The sequence below is a fragment of the Caloenas nicobarica genome, chromosome 22 (genome assembly GCF_036013445.1).
Source record: "Caloenas nicobarica isolate bCalNic1 chromosome 22, bCalNic1.hap1, whole genome shotgun sequence".
In the NCBI taxonomy this organism is placed as follows: domain Eukaryota; kingdom Metazoa; phylum Chordata; class Aves; order Columbiformes; family Columbidae; genus Caloenas; species Caloenas nicobarica.
The window spans coordinates 2,216,988-2,235,774 of record NC_088266.1 but is presented as its reverse complement, the minus strand read 5'-3'; the positions used below and the strand labels follow the sequence as shown (position 1 = coordinate 2,235,774).

At 51.9% G+C, this 18,787-nt stretch overlaps 1 protein-coding gene across 1 annotated transcript; it reads right to left on the bottom strand.

Annotated features, from left to right (window-relative positions):
- Window positions 1-16,084: 16,084 nt before the first annotated feature.
- On the bottom strand, window positions 16,085-18,787 carry KLHDC7A (kelch domain containing 7A). The gene has a single exon (XM_065650224.1). The coding sequence runs from the start codon at window positions 18,785-18,787 to the stop codon at window positions 16,085-16,087; it is 2,703 nt and encodes a 900-aa protein (XP_065506296.1).

The window sequence follows — 18,787 nt, the reverse complement described above, 5'->3', positions numbered from 1 at the left end:
GCCTGTTGTGACAGGACAAGGGGTGATGGTTTAAACTAAAGGAGGGAGATTCAGGCCGGACAGGAGGAAGAAATTGTTGGCGCTGAGGGCTGTGAGAGCCTGGCCCAGGTTGGCCAGAGAGGTGGTGGCTGAAGCATCCCTGGAGACATCCCAGGCCAGGCTGGACGGGGCTCTGAGCAACCTGAGCTGGTGCCGATGTCCCTGCTCATGGCAGGGGGGGCGCTGGGGGGGCTGGGAAGGGCCCTTCAATACAAACCATTCTGTGATTTGATGAGTTCTTTCCTTTCAAAAGCATCGACTTGGCTTGGTTTTAATAAACCACTTTATTGCAGTTTTGAGAAGAGCTATTGCCTTCTCCAGGGTTTCTTCCGAAATTAGGAGTGAAGTCTGTTGCATAGACACATAAGGGAGTGCAAATGGGGCTTATAGGAACATCTCTTCTCTCTCCTGGTCCTCTTTAGGTTACAGTCACTGTTCCTCCTGCTCTCCTGGAGCAAACCAAGATGCTTTTTCCATCAGTGCATCCCAGCTGGGGTCAACAGGTCTACCTGGCCTTGGCTGAGGGGGGGTGTCTGTCATGGCTTATTTGAGGTCTCTTGGCTGCCTTGGAGAGTTCTCCGCTTCTCCTTGGTGACCTCCTCTGCACCAGGGTCTACGAGCACAGAGAAATGTCACAAAATGTCACGTACCTGCCCTGACCCGCCGCTCTGCCAGAGGCTCTTTCAAGGCTTCATTTCCACTGGAGGTTCCCACCAAGCCGGGGAAGAGCCAACGTGGCCGCTGCTTTCGAGATGCCCAATAACCTGATATTTGGGCCAATTCTGAGCCCTGGCAATTAAAAAGAGAAAGCATGTGGGGAGAGATGGCCTTTAGAAATCTCCAGACAAGACTGGCTGGAGGGGTTTTTTCCCCCCCTCTCGCCTTCCCCAGAATGTTGTGTAATTTTTATTTTTATTCCTCCCCAGACTATCCCAGGTGATACCATCTCTCATGTTGCCCTCTGATATTCTCACCTATCTGGCTGCGTCTCATCAATTTGCTAAGCTGCATTTTTCTCTAAGTCTCCCATCCTTCCTACTTATTTTAGTGCTTTTCCCTCCAGAGAACACCTGCAGCAAAAATGCATCCGATTTCCATCCCCTCCATACAACAGCTTTGGAAGGTATAAGGGGTTAACTGTGTTCTGATTCCTTAAAAATGAAAATACATCGAGGAATTAGCAGTGAGATACATCACACTGAGGAGGAGTATTCCGCATGCTCACATTATCTTGTTCCTAAATGTGGTTTTTTTTGAGTGGGTTGATAGGAAGAATATGCCACAGAGTAAGCGCTGAGCCTTGTCAAATAGTGATTTCCAATACAAGCCACAGGATGGCAGCTGACGGTGAGCTATTTCCTGTGAAAAGGGCTATTAGGATGCCATGAAGTGCTCTTTCTGACAACTTCTGGGCTGAACGGGGCTCTTGGGAGGTGTGAAACCACATAACACACTGTGCACGGGGTCTTGCGGTCCTCTAAATCAGCCTTACCATGCTAGAGCCAAGGGTCAGACCAGAAATTGGCCAAAATCCCCTAATTTTATATATATGTATTTTACAACTGTACTCTGCCCTTTCCTCTGCATGTGGGCTGAGTAATGTTAATAAATCAGTGTCCTTCTCCATCATAGAATGGAAGAGGGAATAAGGGTCTTGGTGTGACTAAGGGGTTTGGGAGCTGTGGTGGGTCACAAAAATTGCTGTGTGGCTCAAAAGATTTTTTTTTTTTGGCGTTATAGTTTTATTGGCCAGACTGAGCCTCAAGGGTGTCCCTCTGCACCTCCGAGCTTTTCCTGCAGAAACACACAATCCTTTGCTGTGGCAGTAAAAAGCTTTAGGAAAAAAACATTGATTATAGTAAGAGTGAAAGAAAATTTCTAAAGGATGCAAGCTGTAAATAAAATGGGAGAAAGTATGGATGGAAGAGCAAAAAAATAGCTGGATGTCCTATGTTTTCATGTTGTTTAAAGGTGGAAATGGGGAGGGGAATATATATATATATATATATATATATATATATTTTAAAGAGTTTGCATTTGAGCAAGAAGCCACTAGATGGCAAGAGCACCCTGCCAGGAGTTGGCAGCTGGGCTGCACTGAGGATGCTCAGAATGGTGATTTTTATTTTATTTTTAATTTATTTTTGGGGGACGATCCTGAGCCACATTTGATGTCTGGATGTCTCTTCCCCTCCAGCATTTTGCTGCAACATTTACCTTAGAGCTCTTGCACTTTTCGTGTCTGTAACGTGTGCATGGGAGGGCTGGGGCAAAGCAGCTTTTTAACTTCTCTGCTCGATCAAATATTAATATTTACCTGGTCAGGGAGAAATCTTCATCTCATCAGATGCTTTGTCACGGTTGCTGACAAAAAAACCCTCTTCAGAGGAGGATGCTGAGATGGAGGGATGGGCTGCGACTTAGTGGTCTCAGCAAACCTTAAAACCTCTTTGTTGTGCTTATTCTTGGGCTGCCTGTTTATTTCTTCTTTCTTCCTTTCCCTATTTTTTCTGTCTTGGGGAAGATTCTCCATTTAAATCGCAGATACCATTCTGCTAATGGATCTGATGAAGCCCTGATAGTGGCTTTAGGAGCATCTGGGACAAGATTCAGGTCAAAGAAATGCCCGGCTCTGCTTTAGGGTCCTGACCATCTGCAGGAAACCTCCTGAGCTGGATTTTCCAGGTATGCACCCTGTTGATAAGGTCTAGTTCCCCCCAGAGGAGGAAGAAAAACATCGTTCCAGGTTTCCCAGCCTTGTCTGCTGGCTCCAAAAGCTTCAAGCCAGGGCTGAGAGGTACGAAAGTACCTGAAGTTTGGTTAAAAGATGCCTTGACCTTGGTATTCTTTTTATCTAGGACTTTATAAAGATACCTTGACCTCAGGACTTTTTTTTTTTTTAAAATCCAGGACCTCTGTTACTCTGAGGACAGGATCTCAAGCATATAGTGAAGCATATCTGCTTCCCTCCGTGGCTTCATTTTTCTTAATGTCCCTTGCAGGGGGGTGCTCAGCAGCCTGTCCTGAGGGTGCACCCCAAGTTGTGTCCATCTCCTGCACCCCTCTGTGCCCCCGGGGAGACACAGGGATGCTCAGAGTTCGCTCTTCCTTCCCAGGACCCGTGAGAGCAGTTGAATTTTTGAGGCATCTCCTCTTCAAGGCACATTTATTTTCCACCGAGGGCAAGCGCTGGTGCGTGGAAGGGGATGGTTCAGGTTTATGTATTTATAAACTACTGGAGACATCTCCCATCAGTCCTCCATGCTTTTTATTGGCCATAAATTCCCGCTACTGCAACACTTTATTGCACCATAAGCAGACAGGTGGCTGTTCCCTTTTACAACTCTTAAAACATGTTTTTTGCCGACTTTTGGTCTGTGGCTTTTTCTGCGTTTCCAAGCAATGGAAATGCAGGTGTTGGCTTAAAGTGACTTTGGCCAAATGTTAATAAATGGCAACTGAGAGTCACCTCTGATGGCTTGGACTTGAACTGGGGGCATGTGGAGAAGGGAAAGAGTTGCTCTGCATGGAGGTGACAAACATCGGTGTTGCTGAACTGCTTTGCTATCCTGTGTCTTCTGCAAGAGAAGGAAATGAGGGCATTGCAGAACTCGTGGGGCACCAGCGTTGGGAGGAGGGAAGCAAAATAATTTGGGGGCTCCAGGGCTGAGAGGGAGGTTGTGGTACCCATAGGGAGTGACCTGGGGGTTTGGGAATCCCTGTGCAACGTGTGAGAGATCTGCTCTCACCTGGCATTCATCCATCAGGGCTTTTCCACCCTGATGCTTAGCTGCTGGGCACCCAGCTGATGCTAAATTACCTCTGCAAGCCGCAGCTCACTGCTGAGCGCAGAAAGGCTGCAGGTGTGGATTTAGACTTCTTCTGCAGCTGAGCTCTGAAGTCCGGTACTTGCTTTTTAATGATTTCTTCCGCGGCTGCTGTTAAAGCTCTTGTTGGAGTCTCCGCTTCTCTCAGAGCTGCGCTCGGGAGTTCATTATCTCCCTCAGGGCAGTGACTGAGATGAGGGAGTCAGCAGTGGGGGTCTTGGGAGGTGGAAACTGTGTGTGTGCCCGTTAGATGCTATGAGGATGCAGAAGTCGTCTGCTTCACGCTGTAGAGGTCACAGTCCCCGCTGAATTGATGTTCAGGTTGGATCTGGGGAACAATTTCTTCCCCAAAGGGCTGTGGGGCATTGGAACAGGCTGCCCAGGGCAGTGCTGGAGTCACCGTCCCTGGTGGGGCTGGACAGACATATAGAGAAGGCTTTTAGGGACACGGTTTAGTGCTAGACTTAGGTTATGGTTGGACTTGATGACCTTAAGGGTCTCTTCCAACCAAAAGGATTCTATTCATCCCAGACTGCCCAGCGCCTGCGGGTGGCTTCTACGGGATGTGGTCCTGGGCTGTTATCAGTGGATGCTATGCTCCTATTCATTTTATTATTGCTTTGGGAAGGGGGAGCTAGAAATCTTGATCTCGCCCACTTTGTGGTCTTTTGGTGGGCAAAGGGCTCTCCAGCCACCCCTGGGATGCCGTCAGCAAGCTGGGAGCATCAGGGCTGAGCAGCGCATGGGTGCTTTGGCCTGAAGGCAGACCCGGGATGCTCTCTGCAGCGAGGGGAAATGTTTTTGGGAACAGGCTGGGACTCATTCTCTGCTTTCTAAGAGTGGGAAGGAAGGAGAGGTGGTGCTTGTGCAGGCTGCAGCCCAGGAGGGGTCAGCACAGCCCAAGGATTGGGAGCGGAGCAGGCAGGGGATGCCCGGGCGAGGGAGCAGGAGAAGGACCACGGAGCGCTGACTGCTCGTCATCACTCAGAGCATCGCCTGTACCAACCTCAGCAGTGCAGAACACAGGGCGGTGGCCTTGGGGACCACAGTGGTACCTGTTAGGATGGTTAAGATGAGGAATATCAGCTTTCCCTGGGAAGATCCCACGTCCCTTTGGCCCTGTGATGAAATCATTCAAAGATAGGCGAGGATGTTAATTAATAGCAGAGGTGGTGTGGGGTAGGTTGGTGATAACGATGCTCTGCTGCTGGCAGATATTACTGCCGAACTACTTATTGTAGAGGTTTCAAAATGTCACTGCTTTCTAGTATTGTGGCTTTGACAGTGGCACTGCTAATTACTAATTACTGGGGAATCAGCTGCCCTAGATGAATCTTCTTGCGGTGCTGCCTGCCCTGGATGCGTGCTCCCCCCTGCCAAGCTCCAGCAAGTTTTGAAAGGCTTTAGGATGCAAATCTCCAACACCAGAGCATCCAGGAGCCAGAGAAGGAGAGGGCTGGGAGAGAGAGGTGTCATCTGTCTACAGTCTGTCTGTCCTTCTGCAGGGATGAGGGGTTGAGCACAAAAGCACAAAATCTTTCTTTTTTAGAAATGGGATGCAGTGATGCTGGGTTTAGGGCCTGAACAGATGGCTTGGACCATGCCAGACCTTCGCACCGGCGCTGGCTGACGAGGGCAGGGAAGTGACACAAACCAGTTGCTAATTTGTAATTAATCAGTGAACTGCGCTGAAAGCAGGAGGCTGCAGCAGATGATGGGGTTGGGGGTGTGTGAGTGAACAAACGGACGATGCCCCCGGGAAGATGCAGATCAGGTGTCTGCAGCCTCTGCTGATAAAATACCCCTGGGATTTGCTGCTTCGCATCCTCCTCTCACCCTTGCTGGGTGTTTGTGCAAGGGGCTGATTTTTAGGAGCTCAGTCTGGGTCCCTTTCGTGGGGCTCAGGCACAACAACTGGGGCTGGTTTGGAACAAGCATCATCCTGCTATGGCATCCATCCTTGAGCTGGGCTCATGTGTGATGGTTGGCAGCAGCACAGAAGGAGTTTTCCTCCTTTTTGGTCAAGTGAAACCCTGAAGGCCACATCTCGGAATAGGAAATGAATAAATATCTCCAGACTTGGCTCTTCATATAGAGACATGGCCATTGCACGATGCCTTAGTGGTGGGAGAAAGTGTCGGAGGTGGTTTTGCCCGTGTCCAGCTTCCCTTGCAAAGCTGTTTCAGCACTTGGTAGATCTCCATGGGATACGTGTTTGCCTGCTAGGGCAGAGATGGAAATTTCTGTCTTACATCCTGGAAATATCTCACCTATTCACCTTTCCCTTCTGATTCCAGTGGCTTGTTTGCAAAGAAGGGTAATGACCCTTCAAGGCTGGCTCTTGCTGCAAGCTGCTGCTTTGGAGCCAGCAATGGGTGAGAGGGGGGATGTAGCAGTGACTGGGTACCCCCAAAACCCCTGAGCATCCACCCAGACCTTTTTCACAGGCAGTGAGGATGCAGAGCCGCATCCTTCCCCTGCAAAACTTTCCAGGCGAACCTGGGGCCAGCTCAGCTTTTCTTCCGCTCCTCGGGTTTCGGTTCTGCTGACAATTCCCCAAGAGGCAACTTTGCACCTTCCTCACAGCAGAGCAAGGGAAAAATAAAGCGGAAGGGTTGGTGCCGAGAAAGCAAAATGGAAAAAAAAAAAAAAAAAAGGAGGCTGTAAAGCAGAAGTGACTGGAGTGCTGAGGTGGCTCTGAGTGCGTCTTGCTGCTGTTTAAGGGGCAGAAGTGCCTAATGCGTTCGGACAGGGCTCTGCCTCGGCCAAAATTAACTTCTCTTGGTCCCAGCACTAACTTTACTGGGGAACGCAGGCAATTCCTGGCATTCCCAGCTTTTGGAAGTCCTAGCAGCCTCTCGCAGCCCAGCAGGCAAGGGGTTAGGGAGCAGCCCATGAGCCCCTGAAGGATGAAATGGGGTTTCCAGCTCCCATTTAAGGTGTCAAGCTGGGGACATTCTTCGTCTTTTGGGGCTCCTGAGATGCGAAGCCTCATACCTTTTGCTCTCCTGCATCTCAGTGGCTGTTTCAGGCTTTTTCCTTTGGGATTCAGTGGCCTGAATTTGGATGGGCTTTCTCTGGAGCAGGGGCAGTCCTCAAAAGTGCCAAGTCTCTATTTTTTTCCATCCCCTGCAGTAGCTTTGTTCTGATGCTGCTGAGCCACAAAAAACCAAGGAATATATCCCCAGGTGATGCAGTTACACAGTCAGTTAATCCAGTCAGTGCCGGGGCTGGCGTTGCAAGTCTGCGGTGACATATTTAAGCAAAAAGGGCAGTGACCTCACGGCTCTGCTCTCCTGATTTCCCAACCTGGGCTTTGCTCCCCTCCTGGCTGATAAACCGCAGTGAGGTGCCGGGATTTACTGAGGATGCTGGAAGAAAATAGGGCCCATTGCTCTTTGCCATCTGCCTGTCTTGCTCCAAATCATCCCGTATCTCATCTCCTTGCATATGCTCACCCCAAATCTTGGCCCAAAATCTGTGTTTATTGAAGTGGCTGCTGGCTGCAAGCTTCTCCCTGCCCATCCTGGTGGGGAATTACCCGTCTGCCATGCTTTACCCATCCAAATCATCCTTGCGAGCAGCTGGATGCTGCGATGCATAATCTTTTTTAGCTCACTGACCCCTTTTCTGAGCTGGGTATTTTGGGGAAAAAGGTGGGGAAAGTGGAAAATGTCCCCTGCTCCATAGGGAACCAAAGGGCTGGCGGCTCGAAGGACTCAGGATGGCCACAAACAGCTCGTGGGGAGCTGGGCTGTTGGGCGGCTGGTTCCAAGTTACTCCTGTTTATTATCTTTCAAGCCAATGCTCTGGGGAGCTGCGTTTCTTGCCTGACGTGGATTAAGGTATTTGCAGCGCCTGGTGATGACAGACTGGCTGAAACAGCCCGGTGCCCTCGCGTTGCTGATGGAAACATCAAGGCAGACAGGCCCTTGCTAATGAGCCACCCTGCCCTAACGAGCTCATGTTTACAGGCTGGGGAAAGAGGAGAGAGGAGAAAAAAAAAAAAAAAAAGTCGTCAGAAAGTACAGCCACGCATCATCAAGACATGATTCTTTTCTATTAAGAGCTGGTTTTATTATGGGTGATTTTCCCCAGCCATCCTGACCTGCTATTTCAGCCCTCATCTATCATCCCGAACAAGGAAAGGAGGGGAAAAAAAAAAGAAAACAATTAGCTGGAAACAAAATACTTGTAATGGCTGCATTTTAATTACAAATAAAAAGCTCTCCAAATAGGCCTATCATGCAGAAATAAAAAATTTCGGATGCTTGGCTTGGTGCAGATGCTTTTCTTTGTGCAAATGGCTGTTACGGCTTCATCTCTGTTTATTCGATTGCGAAGAAAAAGGGGTGAGAGCAGCTGCGCAGCAACCCAGGAGATCTCCTCGCAGCACATCTGGTGCCGGCGTGGCCGTATCCTCGGCTGGATGTCGGGCTGGGGGTGCAAATTAAGGGGTTAAAGCTAATGTGGGGAGTGGGTGCTTGGGGATCTGAATCCCAGCTGCATCTCCCTTGGTCCTGGGGCCAAGCCCCTGGCAGGGCAGTGGGATTCACCCTGCGCGGTGAGGAGGGGAGTAATGAAAATTAAGTGATGTGAGCGGCTGGGTATTGGAGAGATGCTGCTGTGCTGGGAAAGCTGCATCCTCCTGGCTCTGGGTACCAAAATTGGGTGCAACAGCTGGGATGCTCCTGTTGAGCTGGGGCTTGTATCAGTTTTAAACTAAAGGAGGGGAGATTCAGGCTGGACATGAGGAAGAAATTGTTGGCGCTGAGGGTGGTGGGAGCCTGGCCCAGGTTGGCCAGAGAGGTGGTGGCTGAACCATCCCTGGAGACATCCCAGGCCAGGCTGGACGGGGCTCTGAGCAACCTGAGCTGGTGCAGATGTCCCTGCTCATGGGCTGGATGAGCTGGGAAGGTCCCTTCAACCCCAAATATTCTGATTTTTCCCAAGGCAGAGCATGCAAATGTGCCCTTTCCACTCTGGGCAAGCCTGGATTTTTAGATCCCACCAAAATTGTTACAATCTCGAGTAGTGGGGAGTCTAACTCCCTAAAATTTAACAGTTATTTGCACAAATCTGGTTTTTAGATGGAGCTGGCAGCCCTGGTTTGGTGTTCCAGGCATTTAGGATGCTCTTCATGTGTGTTCCTTGCCTATGTCTGAAACTATTTTTAATGAGGGCGTGCCAATGAGTGGGTTTGCAGTGAAGGCGGAGGGAGATGAAGGGTGAGCATCGTGTGTGATGGCTACTGGGGATGCAGGGAGCGGGGGGACTGGGTACCACACTGGCAGGGATGGAGGTGGCTGTGGTGGCACTGGTCACCCCAAGCATCTTCCGTCCTTAGTGTATTTATCATCCACGTATAATAAATCTTCCAGGATGCTCTGCAGTCTAGGTGGAGCAGCTGGAAAGGCTGGGCCAGAAGCTTTGCAGCTGCAAGTCAATAGCTGGGGCTGACAGAAAGTTTCAGCCTCAAATGAAATGGGATTAATTCACTGCAAATGCAACCGACGGAAAATTATACCTTATACCCTTATACCTTGTGGACTTCTTGGATTTTGCGTTGATTTGCTGGCTGGGAACTCGAAAAGAAGAAAAAAAGATTTTTTTTGTTTTGTTTTGTTTTCACCTGGTTTGATGCAAAATTAGACCTGTGGATGTTTTAGGACTGTTTGCAATGGTAACAGTGCCCATTATGAGTGAGAACAGTGCTGCTTTGTGACGGAAAAGATCTTTCGGTAAAGTTTTTCTTCTTTTTTGGGGAGGGAAAAAAAGAAAAGAAGAGGCTTTATTGTTGCCAAACCAAGTGCAAACCTGTTTCCAGTCTGAGGTTTTTAATTCTCCCTGTGAATATTTTGATTTTTGTTCTCTACTGCATGCTGTAAAAAAAGGCACTTTGCAGGTATTTTGTCCTTAGAGAGGGAGGCGTAAACCTGGATACCTCCCACTGAAACCGAGGAGGTGGCGGTGGCATGAAACCGACGTAAACCTTTTTATTGAAGGTTTAAAAAAACCCCCACAAACCCAAACTGGCAGCAGCGTTGAGGAGCCTCAGCCGTGAGCAACATGATGGATCGAATTTGTGTGTCACTGAGATGCAGCGAACTGCTCTTGTGTTGATTTTTCTAAAGATCCGCAGCCATCGGAGAAATGTAACATAATTGCTGCCCTGTTTATCGATGGCGGCACCGAAAATCCATTGCCGCGGTAAATTAACCCTCTCGCCCCCAAAATGCAGCTCCTGAAACGCTCCTGCATCCACCTCCATTGGCTTTTAGCTCTTGAGCCGCACCGGGATGTTAATTCCCCGCAGCATCCAGTCGCTCGGTTCCTTCCCAACGTGGAAAGCATCTCTATCGATTCATAATTATATTAATTTTATATTTTTTTAGCTTTCCAGCTGCTTTCTTGGCAGCTGTCAGGTATCGATAGGGATGATGTGGGGACTGATGCCCTTGTGATAAATGCAACTCTCCTGCCACGTCCTCCAGCATCTTCTTCCTCCAGCATCATCTTCTTCCTCCGCCAAGGCGAGGAAGAGGAGAAGAGCTGCTTAAGTCCTGGCTGTTGGTCCTGAGCTGCTCCAGACTTGGCTTTGCCATGGGATGGAGCCAGCGTCCCCCTTCCCGGAGCCTCGCTGACTCTTGGCACCAGCCCTAAGCCCTTTATCAGCCGTGGCCGGTCTGGTCGCCTCCAAGCTGGGCTGTGTCACCGGCTGCTTTGTCACCTCCCGCCTATAAATAAGGCACAAGAATGGGATGGAAGGGGTGAAAAATCCTCCTGTGCCCAGAGCTGAGGGTACGAGCAACAGGTACGGCATGGGGAGGTCCACGTCGGGGATGCAAAAATCCCCACGGGAGGCGGAGAAGTTGGAGCCAAAGGGGTTTTCGTGTGATCCCTGGGCTTTAAACTGGGTCTGAGCAGGACCTAGAAGCACAGGACCGGGAGATTTCTGCTACAAGCATCGCGCTCACCTCGCACAGCTTGCCAGCAAATTTTCTCGCACCGTATTTGTGCACGAGCTGTATTTAGGGGCTGTTGGTGCAGCTTAGAGGGGGAGTTTCTTGCTGCTGGTGCCTCCTAACTAGTAACGACGTCTGCAAAATCCCTAAGCTGGGATTAAACCCAGCATCTGCGGCAACGGCAGCCACATTGTGGATCCAGTTTCTGCGGGCTGGCTGGTGGTGGGTTAAGGAGATGAACCAAAATAGCGGATATAATAATAAATGAGGTTTTATTTGGCTAGATTGCAGCTTCTCGAGAGGTTGGGGCAAGGGCTTTCACCCCAGGGTTGGCACCTCTAAGGGACCTGGGGATATTTTCAATAAGTTCCATGAAAAGCAGCTGAGAAGAACCCAATTACTGGGTTTTTTTGCTTTGAAATCACTGCCCAGTGCCTTGTGGTTTTCGTTGAAAATCAGCTGAAAGCCATAAACACCCCAATCCTCATTCTGCAGCTCGAGGAGGTTTCCCTTCTCCCCCTCTTGGGCTCTTCTGTAAATAAAAATGGGCTTTATTGATTTTATTTCAGTAACGGAAAAATAATTTGCCTTTGGCCCGAGCTCACAGGATGCTAAACTCCATCCAGCGTGGTTTTGGTGGTTCGTTTTTTTTTTTTTTTCCTTTTTTTATAGTGTTTCTGATCTGTGTTTATGATGCCAGCGCTGACACATCCTAAACTACCGCACGGCTATAACCTCCGGAAAAACTCCCGGCGGGATCGAAATAGTGGCTGGCAAATGTTCCTTCCTCACTGGAGCTTGTGAATCAAAAACCATCAAGGGTTTAAGCAAAGGCTTGTGCCGAGGAGGGAGAACTTATGCTGGAGTCGATGCATATTTTATCACCGTGCTTATTCACTCGCAGCCCTTCTCCCTTCGAACGCCGTGCGGGTTTTAATTAAACAGTCATTGGCAAGGCTGTTATTCTAGCTTGGAAGGCCTCCAAATGGCCGTGTTTTTCCCCCAAAACGATCACAAGGGGATGTGTTCCCATCCCCCTCGTCCTCGCCAAAGTTCGTCTTCCGCAAATACCGCTAATTACGTTCGTCTGGCCGGCTGCCGGCTCTCCGATAGCATCTTCCATTAGCGCTGACCTCTCGGCGCTCGCAAGGAGCTGGCTGACATTCCCGGAGCGGTGCCTGGTGGTTGTCACCAAGAGATGTCCCTTTGGTCCCACGCGAGCGGGTCGGGGTCTTGCAAGCGATGGGGTCGTGTTGGTGTTCGTTAGAGTCTGCTTGCAAACGAGGTTATGAAGCTTGGGTGCCGCTCCTCGTCTACGCAACTGGGTTGGTCCTGGTTGCAAACCGAAGCGGAGGTGGGTGCCTCCAGGATTTGTTCTACCAAGGGGGTGCTGGTGGTTGCATATGGGTGGTTGGCTTGGAAAATAAAGACATGGACCTGCTGGAGAGGGGCCAGAGGGGCTATAGAAATGACCCGAGGCTGGACCAGCTCTGCTGGGAGGGCAGGCTGGGAGAGTTGGGCTCTTCCGATGGCAACACGACCCACAGCAGCCTAGATGTTACTATAGGCAACTCTCCATAGGGTTTAGGAGAAACCGCAGCTGCAAGTCGAGATGTCCCACCCCCCTACCAGCACCCAGAGATGCTGCGATGGGTCTTGCCCTTCCCAGGCTTTAAATTCCCACCCGGCAGCTCAACCACCGACACGACTTTGCTCCCGTTTGTCAGGAACAGGATACTTAATTTGTCAGTTCGCTACGCTTAATATTTCTTTCATGTATCGCGTCGGTTTTAAATGCAAAACATGTCTTGGATAAGCTCACTTCTTTTTGCCTTTTTTTTCCCCATCCTGCTGTAGCCGACACACTGAAGGTAGCTGTGTTTAACTAATAAAAAAGATTTTTAAAACGCTGGTTTTGCACTTCTTTAATTGACTTCCAATTTCCATTCGCATGCAGCCTGGCACATTGCGAAGGAAAAACGAGCACCCAGCAAATAAGAAATGCGTCACTCGCCCTTTTTTTACCATAATCAAAAATGTAAAAATTAAGAATCTGAATCAATGTACATTAAACTATGTAATTGCCTAAATAAATGTGGCGGGGGTAGATAATGGGTCTTCCTGATTAGAAAAAAAAAAAAAAGTACAGAATTTAATGCAAAGGTTAGATTTGGTTGCAAAGCAGCGTGGTTTAGAGGTTTGCACCCTTCTTTTAGGGGGGCTAAACCAGGCAGGGGGGCTCAGAGGGCAGCGATGGGTCCAGGCACTGGTGATGAAGAAGCTGGAGAGCATCCTTGGTGATACCCTTGAGGGAATTCTAGGGATGGAAAAATTGCTGGCGGATGGTGGAAATTGGTTTTCCCAGCTTTCACAAGCCTGATGGTTGCTGTATTTTCTCTTCCAGCACCCAGCCCTGGTGGCCCCTGACCCGGCGAAGGTCCTGCAGGAAGGGAAGGGGCTTCCAAGAGCAGGACCTTCCAGGTAACCCCCTGGCTTTGTTCACGTTTATCATTATTTAAACTTGCTTGGGGTGGTTTGTAGCTCCATAAGGCACACAATGGAGTTTTATTAGGATGCACTGCACCTCCCAACCCATTTCCCTGTAAATTATGGCAGCTTTGCCGATCCGATCAGCAAATGCCACAAGCTCCGCTGAAACCGCTCGATGGTTTTACGGTTATCCCAAGAGCTGCAAGCCCGTGGTTTGATGCTGCCCATCAGCGGAAACACAGAGGTGGGTGTCTGGCAATGCTGGAAATCAGTGGTTGGGATCTGGTGATGGAAATAAATGGCCGGGATCTGGCGGTGATGGCAGGAGTTGGCTGTTGCCACCGTGCCTGCCAGCCCTCCAAAAGCTCCTCCCATGTGATGGTATTTGGAAGCAAAAAAAAAAAAAAAAAAGAAATTAAAAAAAAATCACGCTGGTCTGAGCACTGGTTTGCATTTGTCCTTTCCCCTTTGTTTTTCCTTCGCTGCAGCCAAAAGTCATTTTGCCGTCAACCACGGGATCACCACATGCTTTTTGCTCCAAACCTGCTTGTCCTTCCCTGCAGAACAAGCCGTGCTCCGGCACGGGATGTCCCCGGTGCTTTTAATCTCCAAAATTGCCTCCCCAGGCGAATTGCTGTTAATATTGGAGAGTGCAGGAGCGGCGGGGAGAGCTGCCCACCCACCGTCCTTGTTATTCATCGCTCGCCGTCACGCTGGGGGAATGAGGAAAAGCTGCTGGGTTTGGAGTTTTGCAGCCTGGCAGCGAGGAGTTAAAGGTGGAATATTAAGAGGAAGCAAAGAGGCGCCGTGAGAAGGGCAGGATGGCAGGGCAGCTTTTCTGGGGAAGAAAAAAAGAAATGAAACTGGTACCTGGAAGGGCTCCAGCTGCCCGGTTCGCAGCCGGCCGGCACGTCCTCTGCTCCCCAGCAGCCAGCTGGCCACGGCGGGGATGCCCAAGGGCACGAAGCTGGGATGCTGACAGGGAAAGAGGCTTTTTTGCAGGTTGTAGAAGGGGCTGAGCTGCTTCGGTGAAGCAGCCGGTACCTGGGTTTTGCCAGGGGAGAAGTAGAAATGTGTTGCAGCATTTATGAGCCCATCCTTTTGGGCTTGCTGCTCTGGCTGTGGAGGTAGCTAAATAGCAAAGAGTTAAATAATAATGATGATAATAAGGAGGTTTTTTTGACTCATAAGGTTTCCCAGCCCGAGCATCCCGGCAGAGTGAGATGCTGGGATGCAGGAGGTGGCAGAACCGGCACATCGTGGTCCTCCCGGGGTGGGAAGAGGTGGAAGACGCTGGACCAGGGCAGCTTTTAGAATCATAGAATCACAGAATAGTTTGGGTTGGAAGCGACTTTCAAAGGTCCAAGCCCCAGCTTTGCACAGGGACAGGGTGCATCACCCACCCTCCATCAGCAGACGCAACATGCTACGGCTAACGAGCAAACCTCGGAAGCAGGGTTAATTAACACAGCCTCCCAAGGTCTCCTGACATGGGTGGATGCCACTGATCTTCACAGGAAGCCCTTGAAGGCAGAAACCTGAGGTTTCCAGGCAGTGACTGAGAGAAGGAATAAATCCTTTTGGGAGCAATTTCAAAGAACATTAAGCTAAGCTCTCCTAAACCCCCATGAGCAGCGAGGTGTAAGTGTGATACCATGGGCTGCTCCAGCGCCATCACTTATCTCCGAGCTCTTCAAGCGCATCCCTGACTTTGTGCTCATGACCTGCTGCCACCAAGGAGGCAGGTACAGGAGTTTTGGCTGTCTGGGAGCTGCTTTTGTCCGTCTGGGGCTGCCGGGTGATGGATGACGAGCTGTTTCTCTAATGGCTAGAAGGGAAGAAAACGCAATTACCCGGAGTAAGCTTTTGGCAGGACATGGAGGCAGCAGAGTGAGGTCAGTGAAACCTGGGGAAAAGGGGCTGATGTTCACATCCAGGGCTTTGGTTTGCTTTTGGTTGCCTCCTCAGAGACACTGTTCGCGCAGTAATTAGCGATGTAAAACATGCGTTGGCCTCTTTGTTCCCATTAGGCTTGGCTAGGGCTCCAAATGATGTGCAACAGTAGCCCGCGGTTAATTTTACCAAATGTTCCCTTTAATTTCATTTAAGACCAGCTGTCTATAAATCTACGGTGCCTATTTACATTCACGTGCCTATAAATACGTCTACATTATTCTGTGCTGAGGCTAAGGTAACAGATAAGGCACTGGCAGGAGCTGTGCACCCTCTGGTCCCCAACCTCGATCCTTGGGGTGATGTGTGTGGTCAAGGCTCGAATGCTCAATGTTGGCTTGATGCTGTTGGGGTTGAGCTTTGGGTGATACCTCCTCAGGGATCCAACCTCCGCCCGAAAATCCCCCGGGTATTGCGTGTTCAGGTCAATATTAAACACGCCATGTGTAAAGCAGGAATTTATCAGGCAGCGTACAGCTGGGAGCCGCGGTTTGTTTGCACCCGAGCAAACACGCCCATGTTTAAATACCTCTAAGCAAACGAGTCCACCCGGCTCCTGCTTTGCTCTTCCTTGTGTCTTCAAGTCTCAGTTTATTCTTACTATTCAGGGGCAGTTTGTCTCCTTCCTTACTTACGTGGACTAGGAGGAGGCCTGCTCAATGGTAGATACGGGTAACATTGTCCTGGTAGTATTGGTCCCATGCTACGTGGTTCAATATGGGCTGGTGCCTTCTTCTACCAGCTTTCACCGTCATGTCACGTCACGTCTAAGCCACCAGCTCTGTTGCATGAGACCCCAGCACAGATCCCTCAAACCTGCGTTTGCACCGTCCCTCCCTCTGGTAACACCAGGACGGCCGGGAGGAGGCTGCCGCGGGGCGATGGGAAGGGCTGCAGCTCCTTGGTCCCAAAGCGTGGTGAGATGTGGTCGGCCAACAAGCGTACATGGAAGCGCCGGCCAACGCAGTGGACCAGGTTGCCCACCACGGCGCACTGGAAGCCACCTGGGTCAGGCATGGCGTAGGCCGCGCACTCGTACCACAGCTTGGCCTTGGCGCTGCAGCGGTAGACGCCGATGCCCGTGCGGCGGTGGATGTCAAAGCGGTAGATGAAGCCGTTGACGCTCACCATGTCAACCGTCCTGTCCTTGCCGCCGCCGGCCGGGCCGACCCTCCAGCTGTCCCAGCGGGCGGCGTAACGCAGCAGCACGTAGCGCAAGGTGCCCCCCGTCACGTAGATCTCCCCGTCGCACACCGTGGCCGTGTGGGCCACGGCGAATGTGTCATGGGGCAGGGGGGCCGTGAAGGTCCAGCGGTCCTGGCGAGGGTCGTAGCGCTCCACCGTGTAGAGGCACTCGCCGCCGATGGCGTAGAGGTGTCCGTCCAGGGCCACCAGCTTGCAGCGAGGCCGCGCTTGGTTCAGGGGACAGATCTCCCTCCAGATGTTGGTCAGGGGGTCATAGCAGAAGACACGCTTGGAGGGTCTTTGCGCCCGGCCCGTGCCCTCGCAGCCGGCCGCCACAAACAGGTAGTTGAACATGCTGCACATGGCGCAACCCCTGGAGACCACCTCTGGTGGCACATGGCAGAGGTGACGCCAGCGGTCCCCTCCGTCATCGTAGTAGCAGAGGCGGCTGGTGTGGAGGCTGGGCTCCTGCACGTCAACGTCTGCCACGGCCATGGACATCTTCCCCTTCATCCTCCGCCGCAGGATGAGCTCCCGCTCGCCAGCATTGAGGCGGCCGTAGATGGACGGTGTCCTCAGCACCTGCAGGTAGTTGTCGCTCATCACCTTGTAGGCGGCCTCCTGGAGGTGGCTGAGCTTCTGCGCCTTGGCCGTGCACAGGACCTCGTAGCAGTTCCCCAGGTCCAGGTGGGTGGGTGGTGGCGTTTGGAAGAGGTCAGCACTGGCCACCAGCCCTGGCTGGGGGGTTGCAGGTGGTGCGTTGGGTGGCTCCGTGCCCCCAAAACCCTCCATGGGCAGCTGGAGGTGGGGACTGTCGGCGATGTGAAGGATGCTGTCCCTGCGGCCAGGAGGTGGTGGCTCAGGGGACGTCTCCAAGCTCCTCATAGGCGGTGGAACTATGGAGGGGGTGGTGGGATCCCACATTGACAAAACCGGCTCTGGCTCCCTGGTTGCAAAGCTCTGCAGCTCCTCATTGACCTGCTCTGAGCTGCGTCGCCGGGATGTTCCCAGAGGGATGTAGGGGACAGACCTCTTCTTCAACACCGTTTGGGAGATGGACTGGACGTAGTAGTCGTAGACTTTGCCTTTGAGACCAGGGACTGGCTGCCCGGCCCCGTGCTTCACCCGCCGCTCGCTGATGTAGTTCTCCTCCACCTGGATCTTTGCCACTGAGGAGAAACAGTAGGAGGCATCCGTCGCCACGTTGCTCGCTGTCATCGTTAGCCCCAGGTCTGAGGTGACACTGAGGGTCTGGGTTGTCCCCCTGCGCCCCTTGGCCTCCCGTTGAGTGGCTCTGCTGGCTGAATGCTGCTCGCTGCTTTGGGCACGTCTGTCAGCTGCCACCGGGCGATCGGCAACCCCGGGGGACAGCCCGGTGCGTGGGCCGAGCGTGTCCTTGTCCCCGCGGCTGCCCGGGGCTTCGGCCGCATCCCCGGGGATGTAGGAGCTCAGCTCACTTCCCGGCTCAATTCCTGGTTTGCTTCCTGACCCGCTTCCTGGCTCGCTTGCCAGCTCACTTCCCAGCTTGCTTCCCGGCTTCGTTCCTGCTTTGCTTGCAGGCTTTCTTCCTGGCTCCCTTCCTGGCTCCCTTCCTGGCTCACTTCCCAGCTTTCTTCCTGACTCACCTCCTTGCTTGCTTCCCGGCTCAACTCCTGGCTCGCTTCCTGACTCACTTCCCAGTTTGCTTCCCAGATCGTTTCCCAGCTTGATTCCCGGCTCATTTCCCGGCTCGCTTCCCGGCTCAATTCCTGGCTCAATTCCTGGCTCACTTCCTGACTCCCTTCCCGACTCACTTCCCAGTTTGCTTCCCGACTCACTTCCCAGCTCAATTCCCAGATCGCTTCCCGGTTCGCTCCACATCTCAATTTCCTTCTCTCTTCCTGACTTACTTCCCAAGCCCCTTCCCCTCCTGTCCATTCCCTTTCTCCTCCAAGCCAGCCCCGGTTCCCAAACCATCTCCTCACCTTCCTCCTCCTCCTCCTCACCCCTCTGCTCCCCCCGGGGATCCACATGCTGCATCCCAGTGCTGCTCCCATCCCCGTCCCCATCCCTGTCCCCATCCCCATCCCCATCCCCACCTCTCCTGTTTGCCCCCTCCCCAAACCTCCTCCGCCGCAGCCCCACCGCCCCGTCCCCATCCCCATCCCGAGCCTCATTTTCCCTTTTCTCTCCTCCCGCGTCGCCCAGCGGGACTTTACCGCCGGCGAGCAAGCGGGATTTATAAAACCTGAACGCCCAAGCCAGGAGGAGCAGAGCGGCGGCGGAGAGGACCAGCTTGCCGGCCAGCTGCATGTCGCATTGCCAGAGCGGCGCTACCCGCTGGGGCAT

Excerpts from the sequence above, each read along its gene's own strand:
- KLHDC7A (XM_065650224.1), bottom strand. The coding sequence starts at position 18,787 with ATGCCCCAGCGGGTAGCGCCGCTCTGGCAATGCGACATGCAGCTGGCC.